The sequence below is a fragment of the Patagioenas fasciata genome, chromosome 11, assembly GCF_037038585.1.
Source record: "Patagioenas fasciata isolate bPatFas1 chromosome 11, bPatFas1.hap1, whole genome shotgun sequence".
NCBI lineage: Eukaryota > Metazoa > Chordata > Aves > Columbiformes > Columbidae > Patagioenas > Patagioenas fasciata.
Window position 1 is genome coordinate 27678501 of NC_092530.1, and position 27098 is coordinate 27705598.

Consider the following 27098-nt stretch of genomic DNA (forward strand, 5'->3'; position numbering starts at 1 on the left):
TTGTGAGACCAACGCTTTGGCAGGTTCGGTACCTTGTGTTCCCCTCCTGCCTCACTCCTGTATTCCGCATGGGAATGAGCTGGAGGCTTTTACTTCTGCTCAGATCCATCCTCCGACCCTGCAGAGCCCTTTGTTTTGGCAGCTACTGTGCTTGAACTCCCTTCCGCGGGCAGTGTATGTGCACATAGCTCCAGACCTGCAACCACTCCCATAATTCGCTATGCCTACAAAATGATAACCACTGGAAACAGTCCACGTGGTATGTTATAAAGCGCATTTAATTCCAAACCAAAGACCGCATCACACCTCAAAGACATTCCAATCCTTTCACCGACAATTACCAGTGCCAGCCTCTTCCATGGTGTGCCTCAGGTTAATTTGACATGAACGCCTATGTTTTGAGAGAAAAGGAAGAAATGAAGACAAACGTTTTACACTTCTGTCCTGCCACCTGCACAGCCCGGCGCTGACTCACGTCTCGCATCGCAGCCGGAGCGGGAGCACGGAGGAACGGCAGCCGGACGCTGCCCGGCCGTGGCGCAGCGAGGTGACGGCGCCCGCAGAGCGGTGCGGTGGTGGTTGTGCCTGCCACTGAGCCAGGCGACGGCGCTGACAGAGGTGCGGTGGCGGTTGTGCCTGCCACTGAGCCAGGTGACGGCGCTGACAGAGGTGCGGTGGCGGTTGTGCCTGCCACTGAGCCAGGCGACGGCGCTGACAGAGGTGCGGTGGCGGTTGTGCCTGCCACTGAGCCAGGTGACGGCGCTGACAGAGGTGCGGTGGTGGTTGTGCCTGCCACTGAGCCAGGTGACGGCGCTGACAGAGGTGCGGTGGCGGTTGTGCCTGCCACTGAGCCAGGCGGCGCTGACAGAGGTGCGGTGGCGGTTGTGCCCGTTGCTGAGCCAGGCGACGGCGCTGACAGAGGTGCGGTGGCGGTTGTGCCTGCCACTGAGCCAGGTGACGGCGCTGACAGAGGTGCGGTGGTGGTTGTGCCTGCCACTGAGCCAGGTGACGGCGCTGACAGAGGTGCGGTGGCGGTTGTGCCCGCCACTGAGCCAGGTGACGGCGCTGACAGAGGTGCAGTGGCGGTTGTGCCTGCCACTGAGCCAGGCGGCGCTGACAGAGGTGCGGTGGCGGTTGTGCCCGTTGCTGAGCCAGGCGACGGCGCTGACAGAGGTGCGGTGGCGGTTGTGCCTGCCACTGAGCCAGGTGACGGCGCTGACAGAGGTGCGGTGGCGGTTGTGCCCGTGGCCGAGCCAGGCGACGGCGCTGACAAAGGGGTTTTCATCTTGGCCCTGCTGCAACCTTCCAGCCGCTGTCACGGAGAGGAGCGACAGCTCTGCAGCCACCTGGGACAGCCTGCGAGAGTCTGGGTGGCTTTGAATAGATGAGGGATCATCTAGGTGAGCTTCTGAGAAGTTTATCACACATAACTGGGGTCTAGAAGGGGAACACTAGAACTGCAGACAAACAGCAAATTTCTAGCCTTCTGCCTCTAGGAGCCACGCTAGTAGATTACCTGAGCACTTCTTTCTCAGTGTACACTATCACGACCCACTCATCTCGAACCAGCACAGAGCAGAGCTTTACCTCTGCTGGTTCACCCCGCACGGCAGGAGAAGCGGGAGCACCCACAGGACCCACGGCCCCAGCTGCGCCCGGAGCTGCTGCCACCCCACGTCCCCGCGGAGCAGCAGGGCCTGACCTCCCACCCACTGGGGCAGGGGCCCCTCGCTGGCCACGCGCGCATGGGGACCAGCACAGACGCTCAGGGTGCTCAGGTTTCCTGCCAGAGCAAACACACGTTTGTTCGCAGGCTCCAGCTCAGGGGCACCAGAACAGCGAAACCTCCAGCTCAGAGGCACCAGAACAGCGAAACCTCCAGCTCAGAGGCACCAGAACAGCGAAACCTCCTGCTTGTCGCATGCCCATGGGCTGGGAGAGCCGACTCCTGATTAGAGGCCGCTGTGAAGTTGCTGATAAACTGCTCTTCATCACAGTTCGCTGCAACAGAAAGTGTTAGAGTGTCCAAAGCTTTCCCGAGTGCTCCCAGTCTGGGGTGGAATTGCTTTGACACCGTTCCCACCCAACCAGCCACTCGGTTGTGGGCTCAAGAGCGTCCCAGCTCCCCAGGCCGGAGAGGAGACCTCTGCCACGGGTGCCGCACTTGGCCCCAAAAGCATTACATGGGCGACTTTTGGCAGCCGACTGTTGAAGGAACACGAACAAACCTGGGGGTGCAGCCCCAGTCCCGGTGCTGCCCCACCGCGGAGCCAGCACTGGCACCAGCTCTGGGCCCTGGCTGCAGTAAACACCATTACAATTCCTCCTTTGCCTCAGCATGGGCTCAGGACACTTTTTAAAATCTATTTTTTCCACAAGCCAAGGAGAAAAAGTTTCCTGCCCAGTTCTGCCTTCTGCTGACAGAGCTGCTAAAAACCACCCAGGACTGGGTAAACCTCTCGTTTGCAACGGCAGCTGAACCAGAGCTGACAATAAGCAAAGGGCACCCATGCTCAGAGCATTCGTCAGCCCTCCAGCTCCTCACCAGGCTTAATGAAGTGTAATGAAAGGAAATTAATGAGCTCTGTCCCCACTGCCAAAGGAAAGGGCAGCTGGAAATATGCACGACCCAATATGAATTGAGCATGATTAAGTATGTTATAACTATTGTTCTGAATAAAATGGTGCTGTTATACCTAAATAGCCTACAGCAGCCACTTGTCATTACAACCATTTAGCTGGCTCTGCTTTAATTGCCTCTGAAAGCCACCCAGAATGGATTTCTTCTACACCCTTCCCTATTTAAAACCAGGGACAGAAATATCCGAACACGAACCTGCATCCATTTAGATAATGGGGATTCAGTGGGTGAGCCAGGAAGACACAGATGTTTTACAGGGACCCACTTGGTACCTGACACACAGGGTGACACCATGTGGCTGTGTGGCTACCAGCCTGCAGTGTGGGCTACCGAGCTGCAGGGTGGGCCATGGGCTGCAGCCCCCAGCCCAGCCCGCGGCTGCAGGCAGCTGTGGCCACCGGAGCAGCTCCACGCACCGCAGCTGATCTCCTCCGGGCTGCCGAACCGCGCCGGCACCGCGGCCGTCTCCCTCTGCACCGCGGCCGTCTCCCTCTGCACCGCGGCCGTCTCCCTCTGCACCGCGGCCACATCTGCCTGGACAGAACGGCCCTTGCACTCCCATAACTCCAGCTCACACAGGCCTGAGCCTTAGGCTCAGCTCACAGCAGTGGCGCAGCAACAGCTCAACTGTGGAGACCATGTCAATACAATATATTTGAAAGCAAGAGAGCAAACCACAGCGCAGCACAGCCCAGCGGCCCTGTCCCTGCCGCAGGAGGAGGCTGAGGTGCAGCCCTGGGCAGGGCCCGGCAGAACCGCCGTGCAGGGCGGCCAGGACACCGCAGCTCTGGGAGAGGCTGCTGCTCCCACACAGGACACAGGTCCTGTCACCAACGCACGTGGCCCGGGGTGGCGGGAGCAGGAGGACGTGTCCCAGCAAGGCTGGTGGCGAGGCACAGCTCCAGGGCACCAGGACATGCACTGCCCTGAACGTCCATCTGTCCAATCACTCATCAAAAAACAGCGATCCAAATCTAAATTAACATTCTCTCTTCTGTATTCTTAATTGATTCACAAAAATGAAAAAATTATCTTCCCCTCTTCAGACTAATCATTCAACGGCTCGCAGCTCCTTGCGAGACAATCCCAGCTCAGCTCTGGCAGTGGAGCAAGACAGGAATTCGGCCGACGCTTGTCTGCTGAGAAGGGCCAAGCGGAGTCGTTCTGGAGAGAAGAACACAGGGGAAACGTCTCTACCCTTCCTCAGGGAAGAAGAGTATTCTAGAAGGACACTTTTGTTACACATCTTCAGTCAGTTCAAGGGGTCCCTGGGTCTCTCCTGGACAGACCTTTTCTTTACGGAGTGCTGAGGAGAATACATGAAGAGGTCAGGGCTCTAGCTTCCCCTCCTCAGCTTCTAGAAGTACAGTGTACGACTTAAATGATGCCCCAAAATCTTTGCTGCGGACAACGACCCAGCCTTGCCCCAAGCGCACAGCCCGAAGTTTGTATGTGGCTTTTATAGCGCCGAGTTCTTTTTAGACATCAGTTTGAATCCATCGTCCAGGATGGACCTTCGATTGCGTCTCAGCCTCTTCTGTCTCTCCAGGTAGACGACCGCTCCCAGGAGGAAGCAGGCGACCAGGAACAGCACCAGGCCCGCGATGGCCAGAGCGATGATTGTGGCCTCCACCTGACCTTGAGCCAGCTTGGATCCAAAAAGCCTGATCTTCTGGGACTCATCTGTATCCTCAGGTGGCAACTCTGAGAGACAAACAAAAACACAGTTCCAGTGAGAGCCAGAAATTCTACAACTAAAAGGTTCTGGGAAATACAAAAAGAGAACAAAAGACAGACCCAAAACGAGTCAAAGACGGTCCAGTTGCTGTCCATCCAACAGACCCCTGTCCCCAAGGCCACACAGGAATTTGAGAATGAACGGTTCTTTCCCTAATCCGCTCTGCCCCAGGACCTCAGCACGTCTCACAGTATCACAGTATGTTTGGGATTGGAAGGGACCTCAGAAGATCATCCAGTGCAATCCCCCCGGAGCAGGAGCGCCCAGGTGAGGTCGCACAGGAAGGTGTCCAGGGGGGTTTGAATGTCTGCAGGGAAGGAGACTCCACAGCCTCCCTGTTGGGCCCGATCAGCCAACCATTGCTGCTCCCGCTAAGGAGGGAGGTGACCCCAGGCTGCTGGGGACTCGGTGGCTGGGCTGTGGAGACAACAGGTGTCCAGAGCAGGGCTGCTGTGTGTCCCCCGCCCCAAGCCCCGCACGTGGCTGCTGTGTGTCCCCCCCACATGCTGCTGTGTCCCCCGCCCCAAGCCCCGCACACGCTGCTGTGTGTCCCCCGCCCCAAGCCCCGCACGTGGCTGCTGTCCTGAGCACCTTCCAGGGGTCCCCACTCAGTCCTGCCATGGGGAGCCCTGAGACCCTCCCAGCTCCCCTGCTCCGGGCAGGGGCAGCAGCCTCCTGGGAGACGGAGCTGTCTGCACAGGTAGCAGCCGCGCATCGCGGTCCTGCCTGGTCAGACGCAGGCTGAGGGCCGAGGACGGCATAAAACTGAATTATTTAATGTTGTCGCTACTGCTGACGCATTTCCTACTCCTCTTTACACGCACTTTGAGTAAGGGAAACATTGTTAGGAAGGAAATGACTGAATTATCAGTAGAGAAAGACTGAGGAATTGTAGGTCAAAGGCTGCATTTTCAGCTGCTCTTAAATCAGCCCAGCTGGATTCATTCACAGCAGCTGAAAGATGGAGTCGGAGAAAGATGAGAAAATCCAGGAAATAAATCATCACCATAAACTATTCAGACGTTTCCCAGAAAACTTTAAAGGGATCTTATCTACCACTCCTCTTCTCCCTCGTGCTGCCCAAGCAAACGTCTTCTCACATCTGTTCTCTCAAATACCTGAAAGGCCCGGGATATGTGCTCAGGCTCTTTCCTGCGAAGAAGAGGGCAGATGTGCCCGTTTACGTGCTGACTCAGTCCCACAAACCACAGTCACTGACTGTCAGCGGGAGGACACCTCATCTCGGGTGCCCCTTGGGTTTGGATTGAAACAGATAATTAATCTCCCTTGCAGCACCCTCCTTCAAAGCGCTTTGAGCCCTGCCAGTTCCTCAGCGCGCACAGGCCTCTGAGGACGAGCCCACACAAACCGGTACAACAGGACATGAGGCCACTAAACCTTTTCACCTAACAAGGTCTAACAAGCCCAGCCTCGGTGTTTTCAACCATCAGCGCAGAGGTGGAGAACACACAAACCAGCCCACCTGGAACCCTCCCCGCCCCCCCCGGCAGCCGCAGCCCAACAGCGGCGAGCGGTGCCCGCGCCCCTCCAACTCCGTGCTGACCCGGGACGTCCCTTCCCCGCTCGCACCGACAGCGCCTGGCGGCGCCACACACCCCGTACCTGTGCTGGTGTTCAGCACCAGAAGCACCGGCTCTGAAAGGAAGCAAAAAGAGGGTGAGAAAGTGCTGGGCTGGAAGCAGCAAGTCCAGAGCAGGGCGTTCGGATGGGATCGGATCCGGGGCAGCACGGCTCCCCAGGGGCCGCAGGTTCTCTTCTCCTGTCAGCGCTTTCCCTCCTTGCACATCACCGGAGTGTTGTGGCATTACCTGCTTCCAGAGCGGTCCTGCTGCCGCACAGCCCTGCGCGGCCGCCGAGAGAGCGGCACAGAGCCCCCCGGCGCGTGGGGGCCGACCCGGCTGGCAGGGACCCCGCGCCCCAGCAGGACCGCGGGGGGAGTCCGAGGCAAAACAAAGACAAAAAGCCTTGTGGGTTGAGACAGACACAATTTAATAAGTGAAGGGTGGCAAGGAAGGGCCAAAAAAGCCCAAGCGATGCAAAAGCACCGGCCACCAGCAGAAAGATGCCCAGCAACAGCTACTCTGGAAAAAAACCACCTACCCACAGAGAGGCAGACCCTGCAGGGCACGAGCACCACCCAGCACCACCCAGCACCAGCCGAACCACGGGTGTGTTCTCAGCCCTGTTTTGGTAACAAAGCTGAGCCACAGCACCGCAGAGGCTGCCCTGAGGAGCATTAACTCCATGGCAGCCAGAGCTCGGACGGACTGCCCCGCACCTCTGAGCGCCCTCCAGCACCTCCTGCTGAAACGAGAAGCCTCAGGTGTGCATTTAGAGCATGGGCAATGTTCTTAAGAATAATTACTAGCTGATGGCTGAACATCACTTCTCATACACAAGCTAAAATAAAACTCATAATAATAATGTAGGCAATATAAACCTCAGAAATTGATTTGTTAGTAATTCCAGCTGCAGGTATTACCACGTTCAAAGGGAACATCTTAAATTAACAGTACTTAAGTACCGCTAACTGCTCGGTTACCTGGCTGTTTATGGTATGTAAAGGAGCTCTAAGTGTGATGTAAACACCCAATTTCGCAGTAGTAGCAAACAGCACTGTCAGGTGTTTTCTGGTCACAACCGGTGGCAGGTCCCTACCTGGTCTGGGCAAGACCGTGAAAAGCGTCTCCATCCCAGCGTGGATGTGGTCGGACACATGGCAGTGGAGCAGCCACGTCCCGGGGTTCCCGACCAGCATCTCCACCATCTCAAAGGTCCCAGGGAACAGATCCACAACATCTGCTCTGTAGCTTTTGCCATTCTGTCAAAGAGAGAGGAGAATGTTAGCGTGCAGCTCTCTACTTCTTCTCAGACAAAAAACTCCGTCAGTGTCACTGAGACCACGTCAGGACTACTACGGTTTGTAAAAGCCCAAGAAAAGATTTCAAAGAGCAGCTCCAGGCCTGCAGCTGGGAAAACGAGCACTATCTGGTAACGCCTGATCCTAAAAAGGGTTAAACTAGACATAGCACAACGCAGAGGCTCAGCGAGTCTGATCCGGATGTGTAAAACCCCATCCCTTTCCTAGGTGGGTGAAGATGCTGTGAAGCTAAACGCTGAAAAGTTAAAGCTGAAAAACTTCAGACAAAAGTGATTCCATCAGTGGTCACTCTCTGCTTTATCAGCAGGACAGTCTTACCTTGTACACGAAGGTCTCGGCATGAAAGTGGACTGTGTGGACATCAATCTCCTGACCCATTCCCAGCAGGTACCAGTTCACCCGTTCACCCTGGAACATGGTCAGCCCAGGCAGGTTGGAATAGAGCCTCCCATTGATCGCTGTGCAGTAAATAACACGCAGAGAGCAGAAAAGGCTGTTACTGAAGTGTTAAAGACGCCAAACCACCTCAGGAAAAACATGCGGGACAAGCTAGATGCTGCAAAGCTCATCCAGAACCAGAGCACCAGCCGTCAGCGCCTTCCCGTGACAGTCCCCGAAGCTCTGTCTCTCTCCAGCTCAGCCACCCATCCACCCTGTTAACTCAGGTCTCAAGAACCACCTCGTGCTGAACACCTGCAGTCAGTCAGCAGAGATGGTCACTCCTACAGGTCAAAATGCATAAAAATGGCCTTCTTAGCCCAGTGATAGGGAAATACATAGATATCTATATACACATAAATCTCTGAACAATTTACTTGCTGAAAGACAAAACCAGGTAAATCCTATCAACAGGCAACCCTGCCATTCTGTGTCCAAAGACCTGTGCCACATGTGTGCAGCAGTATTGACAACAGGCAGTCAGTGCCATCCGTGCCACTGACAAGGGGGCAGGGTGAGGACACTCTGCAGGAGTCGGGCTCTCGGGTCAGGGTGCCTGGCCACTTACAGGGGTCAGAGTCACCATCAACTTCGCGTAGACAGCAATGGGTGCCCAGGTGCCTAACGGGTATTACCGTGCATTTTGTTGCTTTCCACAAATTTGTCATCCAGCAGGTTGATCTCCTTGTGACTTCCCTTAGTGTAACGTTCCACATTCTCCTCCAAGTACCAGGACTGATTCTCATCAAACACCAGGAACAGCAGAGCGAACTCCCTCTCCACGTCCCTCCTGAGCCCACCAGCCCGCAGGGCCCCTCTCCGGCAGATCTTGAGGGGCCCGATCAGCCCGCTGTACACATCCTGATCAGAACGGAGGAGAAACCTCTGAGGCCAGAATCTTCTCACCCTCCCCTTCGCACGCAGCTCTTTGCCTTCCAGCAACCACGCTTTCTGTTCCCCGCATCACCCCACTCAAAACAAACGGTGCTAATGTCTGAGCACTCTCACTGCTGAAAATCAGCTCCCCAAGCACAAGAGCAGAGACTACAGAGGCTCTTTTGAATGCAAATCTGAAAGTCATAAATATGAATGTTTTCAAAATATTCCCCACTCTCTGGTTGCAAAAACATCTGCAACTTGAGATCAAAGGCAACGATCTCGGGGATGAACGGGATGGTTTACTGCAGGATCCTTGAGGTTGTTTCCCTGTGTACCAAGGCTACAACAACTGATCCTGGCAACGCTCAAATCTTTCTCCTTTATCCATGAGGCCTAATTCTGAATGATTTCCACCTTTCCAGATTAACTCTACGGCGCTCGCCAACAGAAACCAGGACTGACAGGGCGATGTTCTCATATGCTGCAAATAGCTGAAGGAAGGTTGGTGTCAAGGAGACAGCGGAATTGTTTTATGAAGGTTTGTGCTAGGAGGAAATACGGACAAATATCAAGATAAATTGGCAGGATTTCCTCTCCAAGAACACTGGAGATGTCACCAGATGGTGCTTCTGCCTCTCAACTGGGTCAATCTCCAAATTGTATCCAGCTCCCATTGTTTTCTAAAGGGTGTGAAAAACTGGTCTGACTGGGCCTTTCTGGTTCTAGCTTCTATTTTACCTTCACCGGGTCCACCGTGGAGTAGTAGATCCAAGGAACACAGGCTGAATCATTTGGCCCCGGACCAGACCTCTCAGGAACCTCCCACTGGTACGTCAAAATGTCACCTGAGCGGCACAGAAGCGCCATCAACACCAGTGTGACACTCCCGCAGTTCGCTGAGCAGCACACAGCAAAACAAGGAAAGAGGACCCTGTCTCCAAAGCGCAAATTCGGTTCTGATTTTGTCAGACATCCCATCTTCCTTCCCCAGGCACTGAAAGGCAGGGTGGAATCTCCTCTCCCACAGGTCACAGGACACACACCAATTATCTGCTATCAGCACAAATCCCTTTTGTCTGCACCTCTGCGTGCGGACCTGACCAAGGAAATTCCCCCTCTCTTCAGCACAGGTGGAGCCTGAGATGATCTTTCCACTCTTTGAAGTATATTTATGAAGCTTATTCAGATTATTTTTTGTAATTATTATTTTGCATATTAGTACTAGGTTTCAGAAAGGCAGGGCCCAGCTGAAAACCGTTGGTTACTTAGGCAGCCTGTGCGAGGTGAAGGGCACCAAAGGTTACACAGACTGGTGTCCGGATTGTGAAACAAACCGGTGATGTCATTCAGTGTCCTGGCGAGCGATGGTGCATTTCTCCTATCTCCTGTTATTTTCACACTATTGTGCACATCAGTACAGATCCCAAAGAAGGAGGACAGGGCCACCGAGGGCTCCCCGGGCTGTGAGGGGCTGCCATCACCTTTCTCCATCCTACAGACAGACCTGGGGGATCCAGGGATGAGGCTGCACATGGAAGAGTTTGTGCTACAGTTATCCTGGAAGCCAGAGCAGAATATGAACAGCCCGGGCTGCCGTTCCAACACAAATTGTATCTCTAAAGCCACGGTGAACCTGAAAGACCTGTTACTGCTTGGTTCCAGTTCCCTCCCAGAAAACCTGTACACGTAAGCCCGCTGAAGGAACCCAGCCGAGCTAAAGGCCGAGTTAGCTCTGCGAGCCCCCAGAGGAGCGGGGCAGGGGAGCAGGGACTCACCAGGGTTGGCTGCCGGCACCCGCCCCGTCTCCCGCTCCAGCACCCCGTGCGCGTGGATGGAGTAGGGCCGGCTGGCGTTGTTCTTAAACACGACGTTGAGAATGTCTCCCACTTCCGCCCACAGGAAAGGACCTTGGGATAGGAAGAATGTGCTCCGAGACCAGCAAACACTGCCAACCTATCTCCTGAGGATATTTCCTCCTCTCTCCCATCATCTTCTCCCCAGAGATGCTCCCCTACAGTATTTATGATGCTCCCCTCCTCTTCTCTACTTTATCCCTACCTCCCAAAAAAAGAGATGGAGGTCAGTCCCAATTTGAGTACTGAGCTTCACAATGAAGGTTGTTTAACTGTGCCCAGTACAGGTAAGGCTTGATTTCCGAATACGGCTATGCTATATTTCACATCAGTTTGATCGTACCTTGCTGCTGTCTTTAAAAATATGATAATAATCCATTTGGCCTGACAGTGCAACAGTGAAGAGCCGCGGCCTGTCTGGGACGGCACGCAGTGCCTCAGCCTTGCTGCCGTGGCACCAGCGTCCCGAGCCCCCACAGATGTCCACGGTCACCGCAGCAGCTCCTCCACCTCCCAGGGCCTGCCCGTTTTGCCCCAGAAGCATTTCTCACAGCTACGGATTTTCACCCGCCTCTCTCAGCCTGGTCTCCAGCAGCCAGCAGTTATTTCTGTTCTACAGCCAGAGAAATGCCCGTGTGAAAATGCTTTGCCCGAGACAGGAAAGTAGGTTTGCGCAAAAGCAGGCATGAGAATTGCTGTCCCCAGCGCTGGCAGAGCTGGGTGACAGCCTGAACTTCTCACTTGCAAGCACCGCAGATGCCTACGTATCTAGGAGGCCTCCGGATCACAGCCCGTGGCCACTGAAGTCGCGGGGTGGGGGCTGACGCACCCTCGGCTCGTATCCTTACCTAGGATCCCAAGGTGCTCAGCACCGCCTGTCCTGACCTTGGGGGTCTGGAAGGTCCCGTCGGTGTATTCCCTGTAAACCGCTTTCTTGTACCTGGAGCCAAGCAGTCCGTTCTCATTGCTCAAAAACACGTCGGCGTAGCTGAGAAATGCAGAAGCAGTGCTGAGATACCCGAAAGCTCAGGAGGAACCAACAGCTACCCTGGGGGGGCTCGCTAGGTGCTCTGGCTGCAAAGGGAGACGCGGGGGCTGCGCTCCCGCCGGCAGCACCACCGGCAGCGGCACAAGGTGGCCGAGGCACCTGAACGGGCTGCGGGGTCTCTGGGAACCAGAGGCCTCCCCAGCACGAGGGCTCTACCTCTCCACGGAACCGCTGTGCCGCTCCCTCTCCCAGCTCCGGTCAGGCGCGTAGTCCCACTCCACCTCCTCGGCCACGATGTAGTACGTCCGCACCCCTTTGTACTGAGGGGCAGGGGCAGGATCCCTTTTTCCACACTTGGAAACGGAGTAGCGTTCCCTCATCCCAGCCTGGTAATGATTGCTGGTCTGGCAGTAGATCTCAAAAGTCCCTGAGGGAGGCAGCACAAACAAGGAAATCGGCTTTTAAAGATCCCAGGAAACAGCCGCTTCCCACACAGAGCTTATGGCATGGCTGACAGTATCTGTGTGTTTGTTTAGGGAGCTCAGTTGCTACGGGCTGGGATTAAAAGGGGTTGTCAAAGAACGCAAGCAGGAATGACACAACGTCCTACAGAAAAATCATCTCAGGAGGCCTTCTTAGGCAATAACCAGCTTATTAGATGTGAAGAAACCAAGAAAGCGATGTAATCACGCTACCACTGCTGAGACACCAGTTAAGCAGAAGATCCAGCCTGTGAACGCCGCAGGGGAGGAGAGGACGGGCAGCTGAGGCCATCCCATCGTGCGAGCGAGACAGGCGCGACGAGCCTGCTCCGTGAACTGCGAAGACCGGGGTCTGTCAAACTGAGTCTCCCCAAGCCACAGACAGGGGAGTTAAGCACAGGCAACTGTCTGCTGCTTTATTCTGAAAGACATGTTAGTGTGGGTCCCAGGCAGGAACGTCCACTGGGGCTGCTACTCCAGATACTTCATGGGAAGTGGCAGCCTAGAGAATCAGTCTGGGACAATATGGGACGAGATCCTCCATCCCCTGTTCTCCTCCAGAATCAAATGCAGATACAGCACCTGTGGCCTCATACATGGGACCAAACAGGACGTAAAGCACAGCTTTGCGCTGTAAGGGTTTACGCTGTGCTAAAGAACCAGCCACAGGGGCAAATACTGCAACAGGAGCCTTCTGCTGCCCAGTCACCTGCGCAGGCACTTACCGCTGTTATCGGGTTGCATGAAGGCGGTAGCGAACGTGTGGGGAAACAGATTGGTGGAATCCCTCCGCATCCCATTGATCTGCAGGGTGTTTCCCTGGAACACAGCTCCGTGCACATCTGCTTCGCTGCCCAAGCCCAGAAGGTGCCAGGCCACGTTGTCTCCTTCACACACATCCAGCCCAGGCAAGTTACCAAACATCAGTCCATTGACGGCTGCAAAGGGGAGAACAATCAACGCTCCGCAGGTAGGTATCAGCCGGATTAATTGTGTGCGTGCACTTTGACAAGGCAGGGCTGCCACTGGAAACACAGCCTGCTCGTGCCTCACCCGACTGTCCTCGGGCAGCTGCTCGTCCCGCGCCCCACCCGCTGCCCCCCAGTTTCCAGCCGGTCCAGCGCAGCCCCCAGCCCCGGCTCCAGGTGAGCAGGGCCCCGGGTCCCGCGGGTTCACTCCCGCTGCACGCAGAGCGCGCCAGCCCGTACCGTGCATCCTGTTCGACTCCTCAAAGCCATCGTCCTTCACAGAAGTCTCTTCCATCTTCAGATAGTACTTTATGTTTGCATTTAAATACCAGCTGAGGTTCTCATCAAACACACTGAAGAGAAGGTAAAACTCCTTGTCGATTCCTTTCTAAGATATAATCACAATGATGGCTGTTAATTTTTTAAGTGGATCAATTAATTATCCTTACAGTTAGAGCCGTTTGGCCTGGCTCTCGCGTTCCCCTTCACCTTAGCTTGGCTCACTGAGGCCAGAGCTCTGTCCCTTTACTCGCGTTGAATGTTCCTCTTTTGTCCCACGAGAGGCACCATGTCTGGATTTTCCATGATATTTCACATGAGCAAAACCATCAGAATTCAGCCCAGGATCTGAAGCCACCACCTCCTTCCCCACAACCCTGCTCTTACGTGGAGCTTTCACTGCCTGTCCCCACCAGACCTGAGATGGGAGCCCAGCCCAGAGGCCAGGCTGTTCCAGCCCTGCTCCTGCAGGCCTGGGCTGGGTTTTAATTACCCTAAACCCCTGAACACATTAATTCTCCTAAGAAATGCACCCCAAAGCACGGTGTTTCCCCACTCCGGGAACACGCCCGGTGCTGTCTGCACTCACTGACGCCGGGCTCCTGAGCACCCGCGGGAGCTCGCCCGCAGGACTCGGCGCTCCCGCCCGCAGCACACGCGCGCACCCTTCCCAACCGAGCACGCGTTAAAGGGCTGCCTGAGATTGCGGAGCCACAATTGCTGCCCCAGGTGATTTCTCCCTGTCCTGCCTTTCCAAATAAGTCTGTCTCTTTTTTGTTTACACCCTTTCAATAGCTGCATGTGCTTTCTCATCATCACAGCTCATTCACATTGTGGGCTGTACATACTCACAAGCCTCTGCTCAGAAGATTCACGTTTCCACGCTGTGTAGCACCCTGCTCTCTCTGCACTCCTAATGCAGGCACGCGGTGCCACCGCTGCAGGCAGACGGAGCAAACTCACGGAACCGCTCCCTGGCTCGTCACCGCACGGCACGCGGGACGGCACGAGGTGGTTTTTCTGCCGCCTACAGTTTTTCACAAGGCTCTGCTAATCTGTCTAGCACTTTCCCAGTATATTAATTTACTGCCTTCTCTAGACTTGCTATCCCTGAGCAAAACTCCAAGAGGCAGGTCTGGCTGCCCTTCAGATTTCACTTCTTTCATCAAAAGCATAAAGACAGAGATTTTCTTATGCTTTTATGTAGTCAGCTCTGATGGAAAATGAACTGATCTTGCAGAAGAAAGGAGGCTCACCCAAACCCCAAAGCAGTGCACGACTCGAGCACAACACCTGCCAGTAAGTGAAAATGTCTTTCCAACGTTTGAGCCCGCAGTGACTATCCCACGGGACTGTGACAGCAGCCTGCTATGTGAGCCTGGGGACACAGTCACACCTAGGGCACGCTTGTTCAGCCACATTTGTCCACGAGCTTTAAGCAGAGCCCAGAACACACCGGCCACCCCCCGCCGAGACCCGGGCACCATCTCTCTGACGTCAGCATGCCTCCGGGCTGCAGCTCCGCTCTCTGGACCCGCACCGTCCTGTCTTGTTTTCATTATGTTCCTTCATGTTTCACCAATGCTCCCTTTCTCTACAAGAAAACAGCCTGCTAAGCCCTTTTCACCTGTCTGTTGTTGTCATCCAACGTGCCCGGCCTGCAGACGAGCAGAGGCCCCACCAAGCCCGAGCTGGGGTCCCTGACGGGGTCCACGGCCGAGCTGTACATCCAGGTCAGGCAGGGGGGGTCGCCGGGACCGGGCCCAGCGCGCTCCGGCACGGCCCAGCGGTACGTGAAGTTGTGCAGCGGCGCCACTGACACCCCGTTCTGGGACAGACCTTCAAAAGAGAGCGGCACGGTTATTCCCAAGGTGCCGGTACAAACTGTCACACCTCCTTACCAGCTGCATTCATACCAGGCTTTGCTTCGCTCACATCACCAAAACACCCGGCATGTCTGAAGCGTGATGTGGGTGTGTTTATAAGCACACGGGAAGATGCTCTTAGGGATCGTGTAAACTCCACCATGCCATGGCAGAGACGGGCACAGTGATGGGAGGTAACAGTGAATCCAGCTGCTTCTCCATTATGAAGATGGGAAGCACGAGGTTTTCTAAGCTGGAGCGCGCTGGACACGTTCCTCTGCTCACAGGGTCCCAAACAGCGGGAAGCGGTCTGAGCTTTGGTTTGCAATTCTCGTCTGAACAGTTCTGCCCCTGCCACCCTCCCTGGACACCAGCCCGGGGACGTGTCCTTCGGCGAGGCCTGGGCAGGCTCCGAGGACCAGGCTGGCTTCCAGCCACAGGGCATCCCGCCCCTCCTGGCTGCAGAGCCCCCGCACAGCGGGAAGGGCCGCAGAGCTCTACCACCAGCATTAGCTTTGAGTTACTCGAGAAGAGGAGGCACAAACCATCATGGTATCGCATTCCTTCCCATGCTTTGCCATAGGACACTCCATGAGGCTGGATGCTGAAAGGCCAGGAGGCTTTGTTCACAAACGTCACCAGAATGGTGTCTCCAACTTCAGCTTTGATCACTGGGCCTACACAAACAGCAGAGAGAGCACATTGGCAACAGAGCAACCCCCGGGTGACCAGACACGCCAGAGCAGCCACGGCCACCTTCCACCCGGGCTGGGAGGAGCAGAAGACGCAAAGAACGGTGGATGAGCCCATGCACCGGCACCGCCTGAGGCCGTCCAGCCCTGACGGGGGAGCAGGGGGCTGACAAGAATTATCTGACAGCATTTCAGGTCTGCAGGAAAGCTCAGAGGCTTCAGGCATTCACAGAAGGAGTAACAAAATCGCCAGATGTGCTGAAACACCCTCGGGAAGGCCCATGTCTCTCACTCGCCTACACAAGGCCCCTCAGTTCTAAGGGTGCGAGATGCTCTAAGCCCACGGCCCCTCTGTGAGCCCCTGCCCAGCCAGCGAGAAAGGAACCGTCAGTCTTTCATGTGCCTGTCGGTTCCCACCAGCTCGTTTCTGGCATCAATAGATTATCGGCCATTGCTGAGGCAGGACATGGACCCACACTCGTGCTTCCACCACGTACACCCCAAAGCCTTCATGTGTCATTCATTTGCCTCTGCACACTCTTCTCCTCTCACCCTTCTCCACCCCTGCTGTTAGCTGGCTATCAGAGATAGCACCTGCCTGGGAGAGGTTTTTTGTGAGAAACTGGGGTTTGGACCGTGCCTTGAAGATGCTCACTCAGAGCCACGTAGCTGTGAGCTCTTAGTGCGAGCTGTTCAGCTCTAGGTACAAACGCCGTACTGTGCCCTCCACCCCTGCCCTGCACACTGCCTGGCAGAAAAGCAGTTCTGTCCACTCCAGCATTCCACAGCCCAGGGCTGCTCCCCTCGCTCGCGAACGCAACCGCAGCGAGACAGGTCTGTGCCCCCCGCACAGACGGGAGGGCCGGCGCAGCACACCCAACACCAGCATCGTCCTCACCGGCACTGAAACAGGATTGATGTTGCCGGATGATTCCTACCGAGTATCCCGAGGTGTTTCTCTTCTTCTGATCGCTGCTTTTCCTCACGGAAGCTTCCATCTGTATATTCTACATACTTTGCCTTCCAATAGACTCCTCCAATTCGGTAGGGGCTATGCTTGAAAAACTGCTCCGCAGGGCTAAATGCAAAAAGCAAACATCAAGTCATTTCTACAACAATCAGTCCTGTTCTCCCGCTCCCTCCCCACACCCCTCTGACAATGCCAGCAGCATCTACACACCAAGCAGCTTTTCAGACCAGGCCAGTGTCTGCGGTTTGGAACCAGCACATCCTGTCTCTGCAAAGCCCCTTCCTCCCTCAGACTGACCTGCCCGCTGCGCTCGGGAGCTCCCGCGCACACAGCCCCCCCGAGACCGCGCATCCCACGGCACAGGGCTGAGCCGCAGCGCCGTGTGCGGGAGAGGGCGGTGAACACAACTGCGGAGCAGCGAATGGGAAGGTGGTGCTAAAACACCGAGCTCTTCGGAGGCCAGGGGACAACTGCAATCGTAACTAAAAAAACCAAGCAACGGCTGTAAAGAAAGACTTATTTCCTCCGCCACCGCCCTGTCCAAACACAGGGACGGACAACGTGCCTTGCAGGAGAGGCACCTTAGTGACACGGCCAGCTCACAGATCTACGGAGCTTTCAGTTCTAAGGTCTATATGAGAGCTGCTGCGTGGCCTTGGGTAAATCATTAACCTCTCCATCTGAAAGAGGCATATCCTCCCCAGCAGCTTCCCAGGGAAGGGAATGGAGAGGCAGGAATGCCTTTACTTCAGTCAGCTGAAGCCTGAACGGGAAAGCATTCAGCAGCGCTATCACACCCGACACGTGGGACGGAAGGCTGAGGTCCCCATCACTGCATTTCACCTCCTAGAAATTGCTCGCTGCAGCAAGGCTACACCAGAGCGTATCTGCAGACCCGCTCTGCCACCCTGTGTCTGCTGCACGCTCTGCTTTCCTCACTGCTCGTCGAATACACGGACCTGCTCCAGTTCGGCACAGCCGGCAGAAACCAAGCCCAGAGACAGGTGTGGCAGCCCGCGTTGTGCATCTGCTGGGACTGCTGGCCGCTGTGGGTGAGGCTGTGAACCCAGGACCGCTCTGAGCGCAGTCCGCCCACAGCAGCCTGCATTTCCAGATGGGATGGTCTGCCTTCCCAGGAAATGCTCTCCACACCAACTGCAGGTGTATTTTGCTAACAAAGAAATGCCACATATTCCTTCGCAGCCTCCCCGACGCAGACCAGAGGCTCCAGACATGCCCTGGCCCCCAGCCCCCACCTACCTGCCCGCCTCATTCAGCCGCTTCCCGCTGCTCGGGTCCAGCCCCGAGGGTCCGTAGTCCCACTGCACCTCCTTGGCTGCTATGTAGTACTGCCGAACTCTCCCCGCCAGCCTGGGCGCCGGAGCTTGCCGAGAACAGGGCCGGACTTCATAGAGCGCTGCCATCCCAGCTGTTTGAGACACAGGAGACCACGAGCGCTTAACGCCCTCAGCCAGTCTGACCAGCAACCAACACACTCCCACCTTCCTGCCACAAACCAGCGTTTTCCTCTCTTGTCCCAAAGAGCACACGGCTGGGAGAAGACAATTCGGTGGCTCTCAGAGCCAGGAGGGTTCTGTGCAGTGAGCAGCGCGCCTGCCTTAGCCATTGGATGTGATGGAAGCACGGACAGAGAGCAAGCAGCCTCTGCTGTCCTCGGGTGTCCCAGGCGAGTGTCCCAGACAGGGACTGGAGCTCAGCGGCACCGCCTCGCCTCAGCTCTCCGCCGTACCCAGCCTGCTGTCTCCACCGCTGACCACCATGAACACCACACAGTGGTGACGCCATCCCCAGGAAGTCTGGTCTGCACGTTACAAATCAATCCATCCCAGTTCATACAAGACAAGGAGTCACCCCCTTCAGCCAGGGACATTTCAGTGGGATGCTGCCCACAGAAGGCACTGTCCCCACCTCACCGGGAGAAAAAAGGGAGGCCGCAGGACATCCCAGGCCCTGCCTTACCTTGTATGTGATCATTGACCTGACAGCTCAGCAGCCACCTCCCGGGGCTGCTGGGGACCATGCCTGCTGTCACAAAGGTGGCTGGGAAGAGGCTGGCCACATCGGTCCTGTGGCCGCGAATACTGAGTGTTTCTCCATGGAAGTAGGCTGTATGAACATCGATTTCATTGCCCATCCCAAAGAGGTGCCATGAAACGTAATCCCCAGCACACATCGTCACCTCAGGGAGGTTCCCAAACACGTAACCATTAATAGCTGCAAAATCAAGCAAATAAAAATCGGAGATTAGAAAAGGGGCCTCCAGAGCTTCTGTCACTAGGTGACAGCACAGACACGTTTGGAGGCCAGACCTAACCAGAACTCATCCTGCTCTCCTTGTTCTGGGAAACCCAGCTCCACAAGTCACTCCTAACACAAAATGTATTCACAATCTTCAACCACCAACCCTCACCCAAGCTGAAGATCAAATCAGAACAACGCTCCATTTTTCTGGAGCTGCTGCACGGTCACTGTGACGATGTCTGCTCAGCACACGATCTCAGCCCTCGCTGTTTCCCTCCCCGCTGCCCACAGCCCCACATGCTGCCCCACAAGTGCGTTTCCAGGTCCCAGAGCACCGACCCCAGAGCGCCCGGGCGGCGGCAGTGGCTTCGCAGGGGTGACACTCACCATGCATTTTGTTGCTCTCTTGGAATTCCTCATCTTCTTTGTCTACGGAGCCTGGATCTGTGCAGAACGACGCGATGTTCTCATCCAGGTACCAGCTCAGGTTCTCATCCACCACACTGAACATCAGAAAGAAATCAATGTCCACATCCCGGCGCCTTTGAGAGCTCCCAGTCAGTATTCCTGCAGGGAGAGAAAGGCTGAACGAATACCCACCCATGCAGAAGAGCAGACGTCAGTCAAGGGATCCAAAGACCAATAGCAGAGTAACTCGTATCGCATAAATTGGAGACAGACGCTTTCCCCGCTGTCCGGCACAGCTCACTGCGGAGCTCCAGCTGCCTCACTCTTTCTAACACACGCTGCTAGCAGGTGCTCACTCCCGAGCGGCTCTGCCACCGCACGGCTGAACCACAGCACCTTCGGTGTCCTGACCCCTGCTGAAATCACACAGTCCTCGGGTTTCTAATACACAAACCAGGCCTTGGACAAGATTCCTTCGTTTAATAATGGATTCAAACAGCTCTCTCATGTCAAGAAGCCTCCAAGCTCACCTGCCCAGCCACTAAGGGATAAAGGCAGCGTAATGACCAGAACACAACCTCTGTCTTCTCCAGGCAGGCTGCATTCTCCCAGGAAGCCGGGAACTGCCCAGTGAGTATTTTCTCATCCTATCCTTGCTCAAGTCACCACAAAGAGCTTCACGGTATGAAACCGCAGCCCTCAGCTGCTTGCTCTTGGAGTTTTTACCTTTTTTGCATGTAAGTAACGGCCCAATTAATCCTGATGCAATGTCCTTTGGTGCATCGATATGAGAGTGGTAGATCCAGGTCAAGCAGTTTGGGTCATCAGCAGTTGGGCTGTGATCTTCAGGCACAGTCCAAGTGTAGGTGTAATTCCCTCCTGGGAAAACAGCATCATCCTTCTTCTGATCCTGAGGGGACATATCGGGATACAGGGATCCTAGAACAATTGAGCAACCACAACATCCATTCAAGAAGAGCAGAGATGTCCACACATGTAACCTTACACAGAGCTGCACGTATATACTTGAGGCGCAGATTTCAAAGTGAGATTCAACATCCTGAAGCTGAAATAGTGTTTAATCATCATTATCTCACAGAGAAACTGAGGCATGGAGCCACTGTGAGGCAACTTGCCCGTAAACAGGTCAGCACAGTCAGAAAGATGATTCCCGTTCTGCCTGTTGCCGTTAACCCCCCGATGTGCCACAGGCAGCCCCTCTACAACCTCCCGGGCTGCTGCAAACAGCACAGCTTTGCTCTCACACCTCACCACTCTTGTGAACCCCCTGAAGCTCCTCACACTGTGGCTCTTGTACTACAGCACTTCACATACCAACTGTAACCCTTCCTTCTGCACCCCTCTCCACTTGCAAGCTTTGGTGGTTTTTCTAGAACTCCGGCAATCTGCGCTGTGAGCTGCGCTACCCAGGCCAGAAACTCCTCCCGGACCCACGGACCCGCTGACCCGACACCAGGGGACCTGGCTGAGCACCCACGTGCGGCTGCTTCGAGGCAGCACCGCGCTGGGCAGCCAGGTCTGCTCTGGGTGCGCGCTCCTGAGCCCCCATCTCCTTCATGGCAGCAGCTCATGTACCTTCAGAGTCCTTTTCGTAGAACACGCCGTGAGGGTGGACTGTGTACGGTCGACTAGCAAAATTTTTTAGGTGTACTTTAATGGTGTCCCCCACTTCTGCTCGGATGATGGGCCCAAGGAACCCCAGCCAGCCGGGTTTGGGAATCTCGGTGGTGTACGTGGAGTCTGTGTATTGCTTATAGACAGATTTCTTGTACGTGCTCCCCACCCTGTCTTTGCCGGGCTGCAGGAACGTTGAGGCCTTGCTGTTAAATTCAGAAAAGGGAAAGGCACCGTGAGTCACACGTTATATCAAACAGCTGGCTGATAACACGACAGAGTGACGACGACACAGCTTTCCCAGGTGAGCCCAAAAGCTCTGGGGTTACACAGGCCCTGCTGGGCTCTCCCCATCTGCAGCCTCCTCCTCCTCCCCCCGCAGGTGAAGCCCGTGACAGAGACAGGAGCGCTGCCCGCGGACCCGTCTGCTTTCCCAGCACGTGAAACAGCGGGGACGGCGGCGCTCGAGCAGCGGGTGGGCCCGGGACACGGCCTCGGTCCTGCTCCCGCGCAGCCCCAAACGGGGAACAGGAAGGGCGGGCTCCCGCCAAGCATGGCGCTGATGCGGGGAAGAGCAGAGCCCTTCTCGTGCCTGCACCAACCTTCACGGGCCTCTAGAAACTCACTTCGATGCCTTCGTGGCATTTGCAGCGCAGTCACAAGAGAGGGGAATCCTGAGCTCTCTGGCCAAAATCCAGTCTAAAAGATGATTTTCTACTAAACAGATTCTGAGCTCCTTACAGAACGGCAGACAAGTCAGGCAGGTAAGTACCCAGCCTGTAACCGGCCTCCAGAGTTAAAGCCTCATACAGGTACTAAAGTTCAACTCATGAGTGTATTTGCTCTTTATGGCTAATTCTTAGTAGATAAGAGATGAATCATGGTCCAGGTATTAGGCCAATCCCACTAAATGAGAACTGAGGTTACTCCCTACCCAGTGTCAGTCACCCTACGGTGATCCAAGCACTCCTGAAATACAGGCGAACTCTGACGGTATCTCCTGGGAAGAGTTCGGAGCACAGCGCGACGCGCTGCCCCGCCACGCCGGGCTGCAGGGCGCCGGGCTGCCGGCACCGCAGAGCTCACACAGGGCTCACACCGCATCTGCGGGTCCGCCTCCTCCACCCAGCGCGTTTCTTCCCAACAGAACCACAAATTCTGTACGCACCTCCGCACCTCTGTCGTTCAGAGCACCATCACATCTCATTGCTTGCAGTTTGGTTTCTGCAACCACTGCGCAAAGGAGTCCCATCAGCTAATTGTTGGCAGTGAAAGAACAGTTTTTAAACTGCTTTTAAGTTTAATGCCCTTGAATTTAATTCTCTTCAAGTACTACAAGAGGAAGCAAACATAACCCACTGCATTCATTATCACCGCAGGAGTCAGTGACAACATCTTCATTAATCCTGAATTTGAGTTTCCTCTTCTGTGACCTGGTTTGTCTGTTCAGCACCTCCAGAGAAGACTTTTCCACGCCAGCCAGACTGTGACGGCTCCCTGCGAACCCAGCTGCTCCTGCCGCGCTGCGCCCCACGACGCGTGCAAACCCCAGCGCCGGGGCCACGGCGGGGATGACAGAGCAGGCCATGAAATACAGGTTATTTGCCACAGAAAGTGGGTGGGAAGAAAAAAAGCACAAATGCCTTTAAAAAGCTGTGGAAAACCATGCGAGAAACACCAACTAAAACCACCACCAGCCGTACACATTGGAAAAAGGTTTGGTGTTTTGAAAACCAAAAACAAAGCCTGTTTTGGTAGTGACTCAAAGCACTTATTGCAGGTCCCAAAAACAAAAATATTTTTCAAACCGCCCCTAACATTTCATTAAGGAAGTTCCATTAAGTCTAAGGCTCGAAATTTCATTCAAAGAAAAACAAGCTGGCTCTGTGGAGTCATTTCCAGAGGTGAAAAGTCCCCGTGCCTCAGGATACACACGCTGACCACCAGCTGGAAAACGAAACCCCGGGGCAGAACATTGCACAATCCGCCCTGCTCGCGCTTTTACTTCCCTCCAGCGAAGGGGCCCTTGATGCTCCATTAAGCTGACCATTCGTTCTCCCATTGATACGGTTCCTATGTTCCTACCATAAAACACGTTAACCATTAAGCTCATAAAGACCAGACATCTACCAGACTGTGCCTCTTGCTTGCTTAGATGCCCCAGAACGCTTGCAAAAACAGACTCCTAAAATGACTGTTCTAAGGCAGACCCAGGCCCAGTTCCCGCGGAACCGCACGTACGTGTTGTGTGCGATGCTCTGGTTGGCGAGGACGTTCCTTCCTGTCGGTGCGTAGTTCCAGGCCAGCTCGCGGATCCCCAGGTAATAGACGCGGGTGACACCTCCAGCAGACGTGGGCGACAGCACGAGGAGGGCAACCAGCAACAGCCACAACCACCCCATCATAGCCCGAGGCGAGGGCTGGTGTGGGGGTGATGCCCAGTGGGGAGAAAAGAAAAAAAGCAATGAAACAGCAGCAGAATATACGAATATACTAATATATTATGTGGTTTGAAAGTACTGCACATTGAGAGAGCATGGAAAAAATAATCAGGTAAAAGTGCTACTGGGATCATTATTCAAACATCCGTGGGTTCTGAGACACAGAACTCACTCCCGTACCAAAATGAACACACGAGGAGGATGGCGGTTATGCCCTGCTAATCAGCCCCCAACACCACATGTGCTGCTCTCATAACAGTTTGATGAACCGTGGGGTTTTCTGCGTGCAGTGCTCTTCCAAGTGCTTTGTTCCGCAGTGCTGAGCAGACACCGCTCGTCCAGCACCGCTTCCCCAGCAGAGCAGCGCACAGGCTCCCACAGGCACCACGTCAGGGCACGGGCATCGCGTCTGGGCACGGGCACCCACAGGGCACGGGCACCGCGTCCGGGCACGGGCACCCACAGGGCACGGGCACCGCGTCCGGGCACGGGCACCCACAGGGCACGGGCACCGCGTCCGGGCAGAACGCGCCACTCACACCGGAACAACAAGGGACTGGTTTTCCACCACCCCGATGTCCCAAATCATCTTACAGGACCACATTCAGACCTCAAGGAAGCAATCCCGAGCCAGCATCTCTGCATTTTAAACCGTTGCCACGATCTCTCTATTCTACTAAGCCACCTAACGAAGTGTGATTAGTCACTACAAAGCAATTTTAAATGTTAACTTCTTTAAAGACTGTTCTTACAGAGTGGTTCTCCGTAATCCTGGAGAGATCTCACATGGGCTGCACAAGGCTTTTCTGCTTAGTCTAGTTCCATTAAACATTTTCCCCATGATTTAGACCACAAAGTAAGGAGCTTACTCATAAAACTTTCAATCAACACCAAGGTTGGTGTGAATAAGCACCAGAAATACTCTGGAGATCCAGGGCACGTTGCAGAAGTTGCCCGAAATTATCAGAATAGAGTTTTGTGAATACAAGTTCAAAGAGCTACCTGTATGAAGAAGAAACCGAGACAACATGGGGCAGCAGAATTACACCACAGGATAATAGCTTAGGGTTGAACTAAATAGAAAAACGTATGAAAATGCTTAAGGAAGTTCTCATCCAGTGATACAATTAACAAAGCTGGATGCAACCAATAAACAAACTGTCATCTAAAGCAGACGTCCAGCTCTTGAGACAGAAAACAGCAACTTAGGAAAAGCTCAGCAGAGGCAAACAGAAAACAAGAGAATTAGAAAAATGTGACCTAGCACTTAAAGGAATCCATGTTCATTAACGTCCAAAAGAAGGGATTGCGACATAGCATCATGTCAGACAGAAAGGGTTTTTAAAGAGCTTGTCACTAACTTTCCCCCCCATCTCTGGTAACAGCACCATGAATATCTCAGGTTTATTTGCAAAGCTGGATGTCCTGTGAGCGTTCAGCACAGCACCGCGCCAGGACAGCTTTCCCAGCAAAGCCGTGGAATCTCACATCCCATACCCAACACGCAGGATTCGGCCCCAGCTCATGGCAATGGACTAGATACCTCCCAAACCTTATTCTGGTTGCCAAACACGCTGTGCTGTCCTCAGAAACTAATGACAATCGATCGAGTATTACTGGTTCTAAACAGCCATTACATTAAGAAGTTGAGAGAAAGCAACTCTCAATTTAGAAAAACCTCCTTTCCCTCCTTTCTCGGGAGGTGCCTGTAGGTGCCTGTGCAGGTCAGAGTCGCCTTTGACCCACCAGCACAGCTCTGCTCCAGCAGCGAGCCCTTCGGAAGGTCCCACGCCTGAAGAGCCCGGGTTCAGAACAGTCCTTGCCACGGCCCCCGCCGAGCTGGGACGGGCACAGCTCAGCCCCGCTGCCACACACCGTCCAAAACCCCACCGACCTGCTCCTGCCGCTGCTCCGGGACTGGAACCCCCGCGCTCCCCCGCTCCTCCGGCGCCAACAAAGGCGTTTAAAACCAGGTTGCTCGGGAAGCTGCACCCGTCCTGTGCCACAGACACATCCCGTCGCAGCAAGAGGCAGTGGTGACAGCAACCAGGAAAGATCAGGCTGGCAGCGCCACAGCCCTCAGCCCGAAACGCCCCACCCCGCGGGCACACGCCCTGTGGGAAGGGCAGGGGATGCTCCTGACGCAGCCGGAGAAGTGTCACCGCGGGCAAAGTCCGGAGGAGCAGCTTCCCGGGGACAGCGTGCCCGGTGCATGCAGAGGGCACCCCAAGGACCGTGTCGGCCAGTCACTGTGGGCTAATCGTTATGTCCTCTCATGTTAAGGGGTTTTACAAGCAATATCAAACCCTGGGAAAGGGCAAAGCTTAGACTTTATACCGAGGACGAACAGCAGCTCTTAAAGTCGGCTGTGAAAACTGCCTACTCAGACAAAGCCCCGCTGCACCAGCCCGTGATTTCTGCGTGGCAGAGTCCCTGCTCACCACATGAGAGCTCTGCACTGCAGCATCAGCAAACTCATCCGATAAGCCAGACTGGACCAGAAGTCACGGCAATCTGAACGCCCTGTGAGCATGCTCTGGCGCCGAAATACATCGAGGAGAAAGCCTTCGGGACAGCGCTACTGTGTCTCTACAAAAGTCCCATTGGGACCTCCGGCTGCAGTTCGATGAAGACGCTGTGCAGACCTCTGGCAGTTCTCAGAAACAGCAAAACAACACCCTCAGAAACAGCAAAACAACACCCTTCACTGAACACTGACCCTAATGACCGACTGTGTGCTCGACATTCTCTTCACAGGGACCAACCATCACTCATTTACTCTGCTAGTCCAAGGTGAAAGAAATCGACAATTTTAGATTATTTTCAAAAAAGTTAAATCTTTCTTCAAAATGTATGCCTTGATTAAAAAAAAACCAAACCAAAACAACAACCCAAACTTCGCATTCCATTCATCCCTAAAGCTTGCTAGTTCACAGTAGAATGCCTGCTCCCAGGACTGCCCTTTGCTGATTCATCAGCAGTACAGCAGCTGCGAACGAACAGAAAATCACACTCCGGTCCGCTCGGTATCGGGGCAGATAGGAACGCAGGTCCCCTCCCGACACCCGCCTGCAGAGAAACCGCTGTCCGAGAAAGAGAGAGAAAAGGACTGAATAAACGAAAACCGCCTCACCGTTCCGTGCGGAGCGGGCGAGGACTCAGCCGGGCGACATCTCCGGGAGCCGCGGGACGATGCTGCAGCGCCGCGGGGACAAAGTCTGGGCTGTAAAAAGGGGCGAAGCCTCAGCTCAGCCCGGCCCAGCTCAGCCCGGCCCTGCCCGCCCCGCCGCACTAGACCCGCACACGGGGCCCCGCCCCGCCCCGCCCCGGCTCCCGCACCTGCCCGCCCCGCCCGGTTCCGGTGCCCCGCGGCCCAGCTCGGCCAGAGGTTCGGGTCCCCGCTGTGGCAAGCCCCAGGAACCAGGGGGCAGTGAGGCGGGGCAGGGCCGGAGCCGCGGCACGTGGGTGTCGGTACCCGCCGGTACCTACCTGCACCTGCCGGGCGGAACACGGGGATAGAGGGACACGGGGCACCACGGCCCCGCCTGAGGGCTCCCCCGGGGACGCGCGGAGCGGAGCGGCCCCTTTAAGGCGCCCGTGGTGTCACGTGGCCGCGCGCCGCGCTCCCTGGGGAGAACAACAACAGTCACGCTCGCA

General features: G+C 55.2%; 2 protein-coding genes across 4 annotated transcripts; both read right to left on the reverse strand.

Moving 5' to 3' along the window:
* Positions 1–260: 260 nt before the first annotated feature.
* Positions 261–3579, reverse strand: LOC139828811 (uncharacterized). The gene is made up of 6 exons (XM_071813347.1): positions 3481–3579; positions 3058–3175; positions 1894–2001; positions 1710–1783; positions 871–1451; positions 261–822 (listed from the first exon to the last, which is right to left on the reverse strand). Exons 1-6 carry the CDS (start codon positions 3577–3579, stop codon positions 432–434), a joined length of 1371 nt encoding a protein of 456 aa, XP_071669448.1. The 3' UTR covers positions 261–431.
* HEPH (hephaestin) lies at positions 3277–27081 on the reverse strand. Of its 3 annotated transcripts, XM_065846269.2 has the most exons (22): positions 26931–27081; positions 26575–26664; positions 23242–23420; positions 20962–21206; positions 20092–20304; positions 19345–19524; positions 18676–18930; positions 17956–18124; positions 16664–16803; positions 15579–15710; positions 14796–15007; positions 13130–13277; positions 12647–12859; positions 11656–11866; positions 11300–11439; positions 10374–10505; positions 9337–9443; positions 8355–8580; positions 7600–7739; positions 7059–7221; positions 6003–6035; positions 3277–4345 (listed from the first exon to the last, which is right to left on the reverse strand). In XM_065846269.2, exons 3-22 carry the CDS (start codon positions 23403–23405, stop codon positions 4101–4103), a joined length of 3468 nt encoding a protein of 1155 aa, XP_065702341.1. In that variant the 5' UTR covers positions 23406–23420; positions 26575–26664; positions 26931–27081; the 3' UTR covers positions 3277–4100. The 3 variants fall into 3 exon arrangements, with proteins under 3 accessions (XP_065702341.1, XP_071669730.1, XP_071669729.1); XM_071813629.1 differs by lacking the exon at positions 26575–26664; XM_071813628.1 differs by lacking the exons at positions 26575–26664; positions 26931–27081 and adding an exon at positions 25336–25441.
* Positions 27082–27098: the final 17 nt, after the last annotated feature.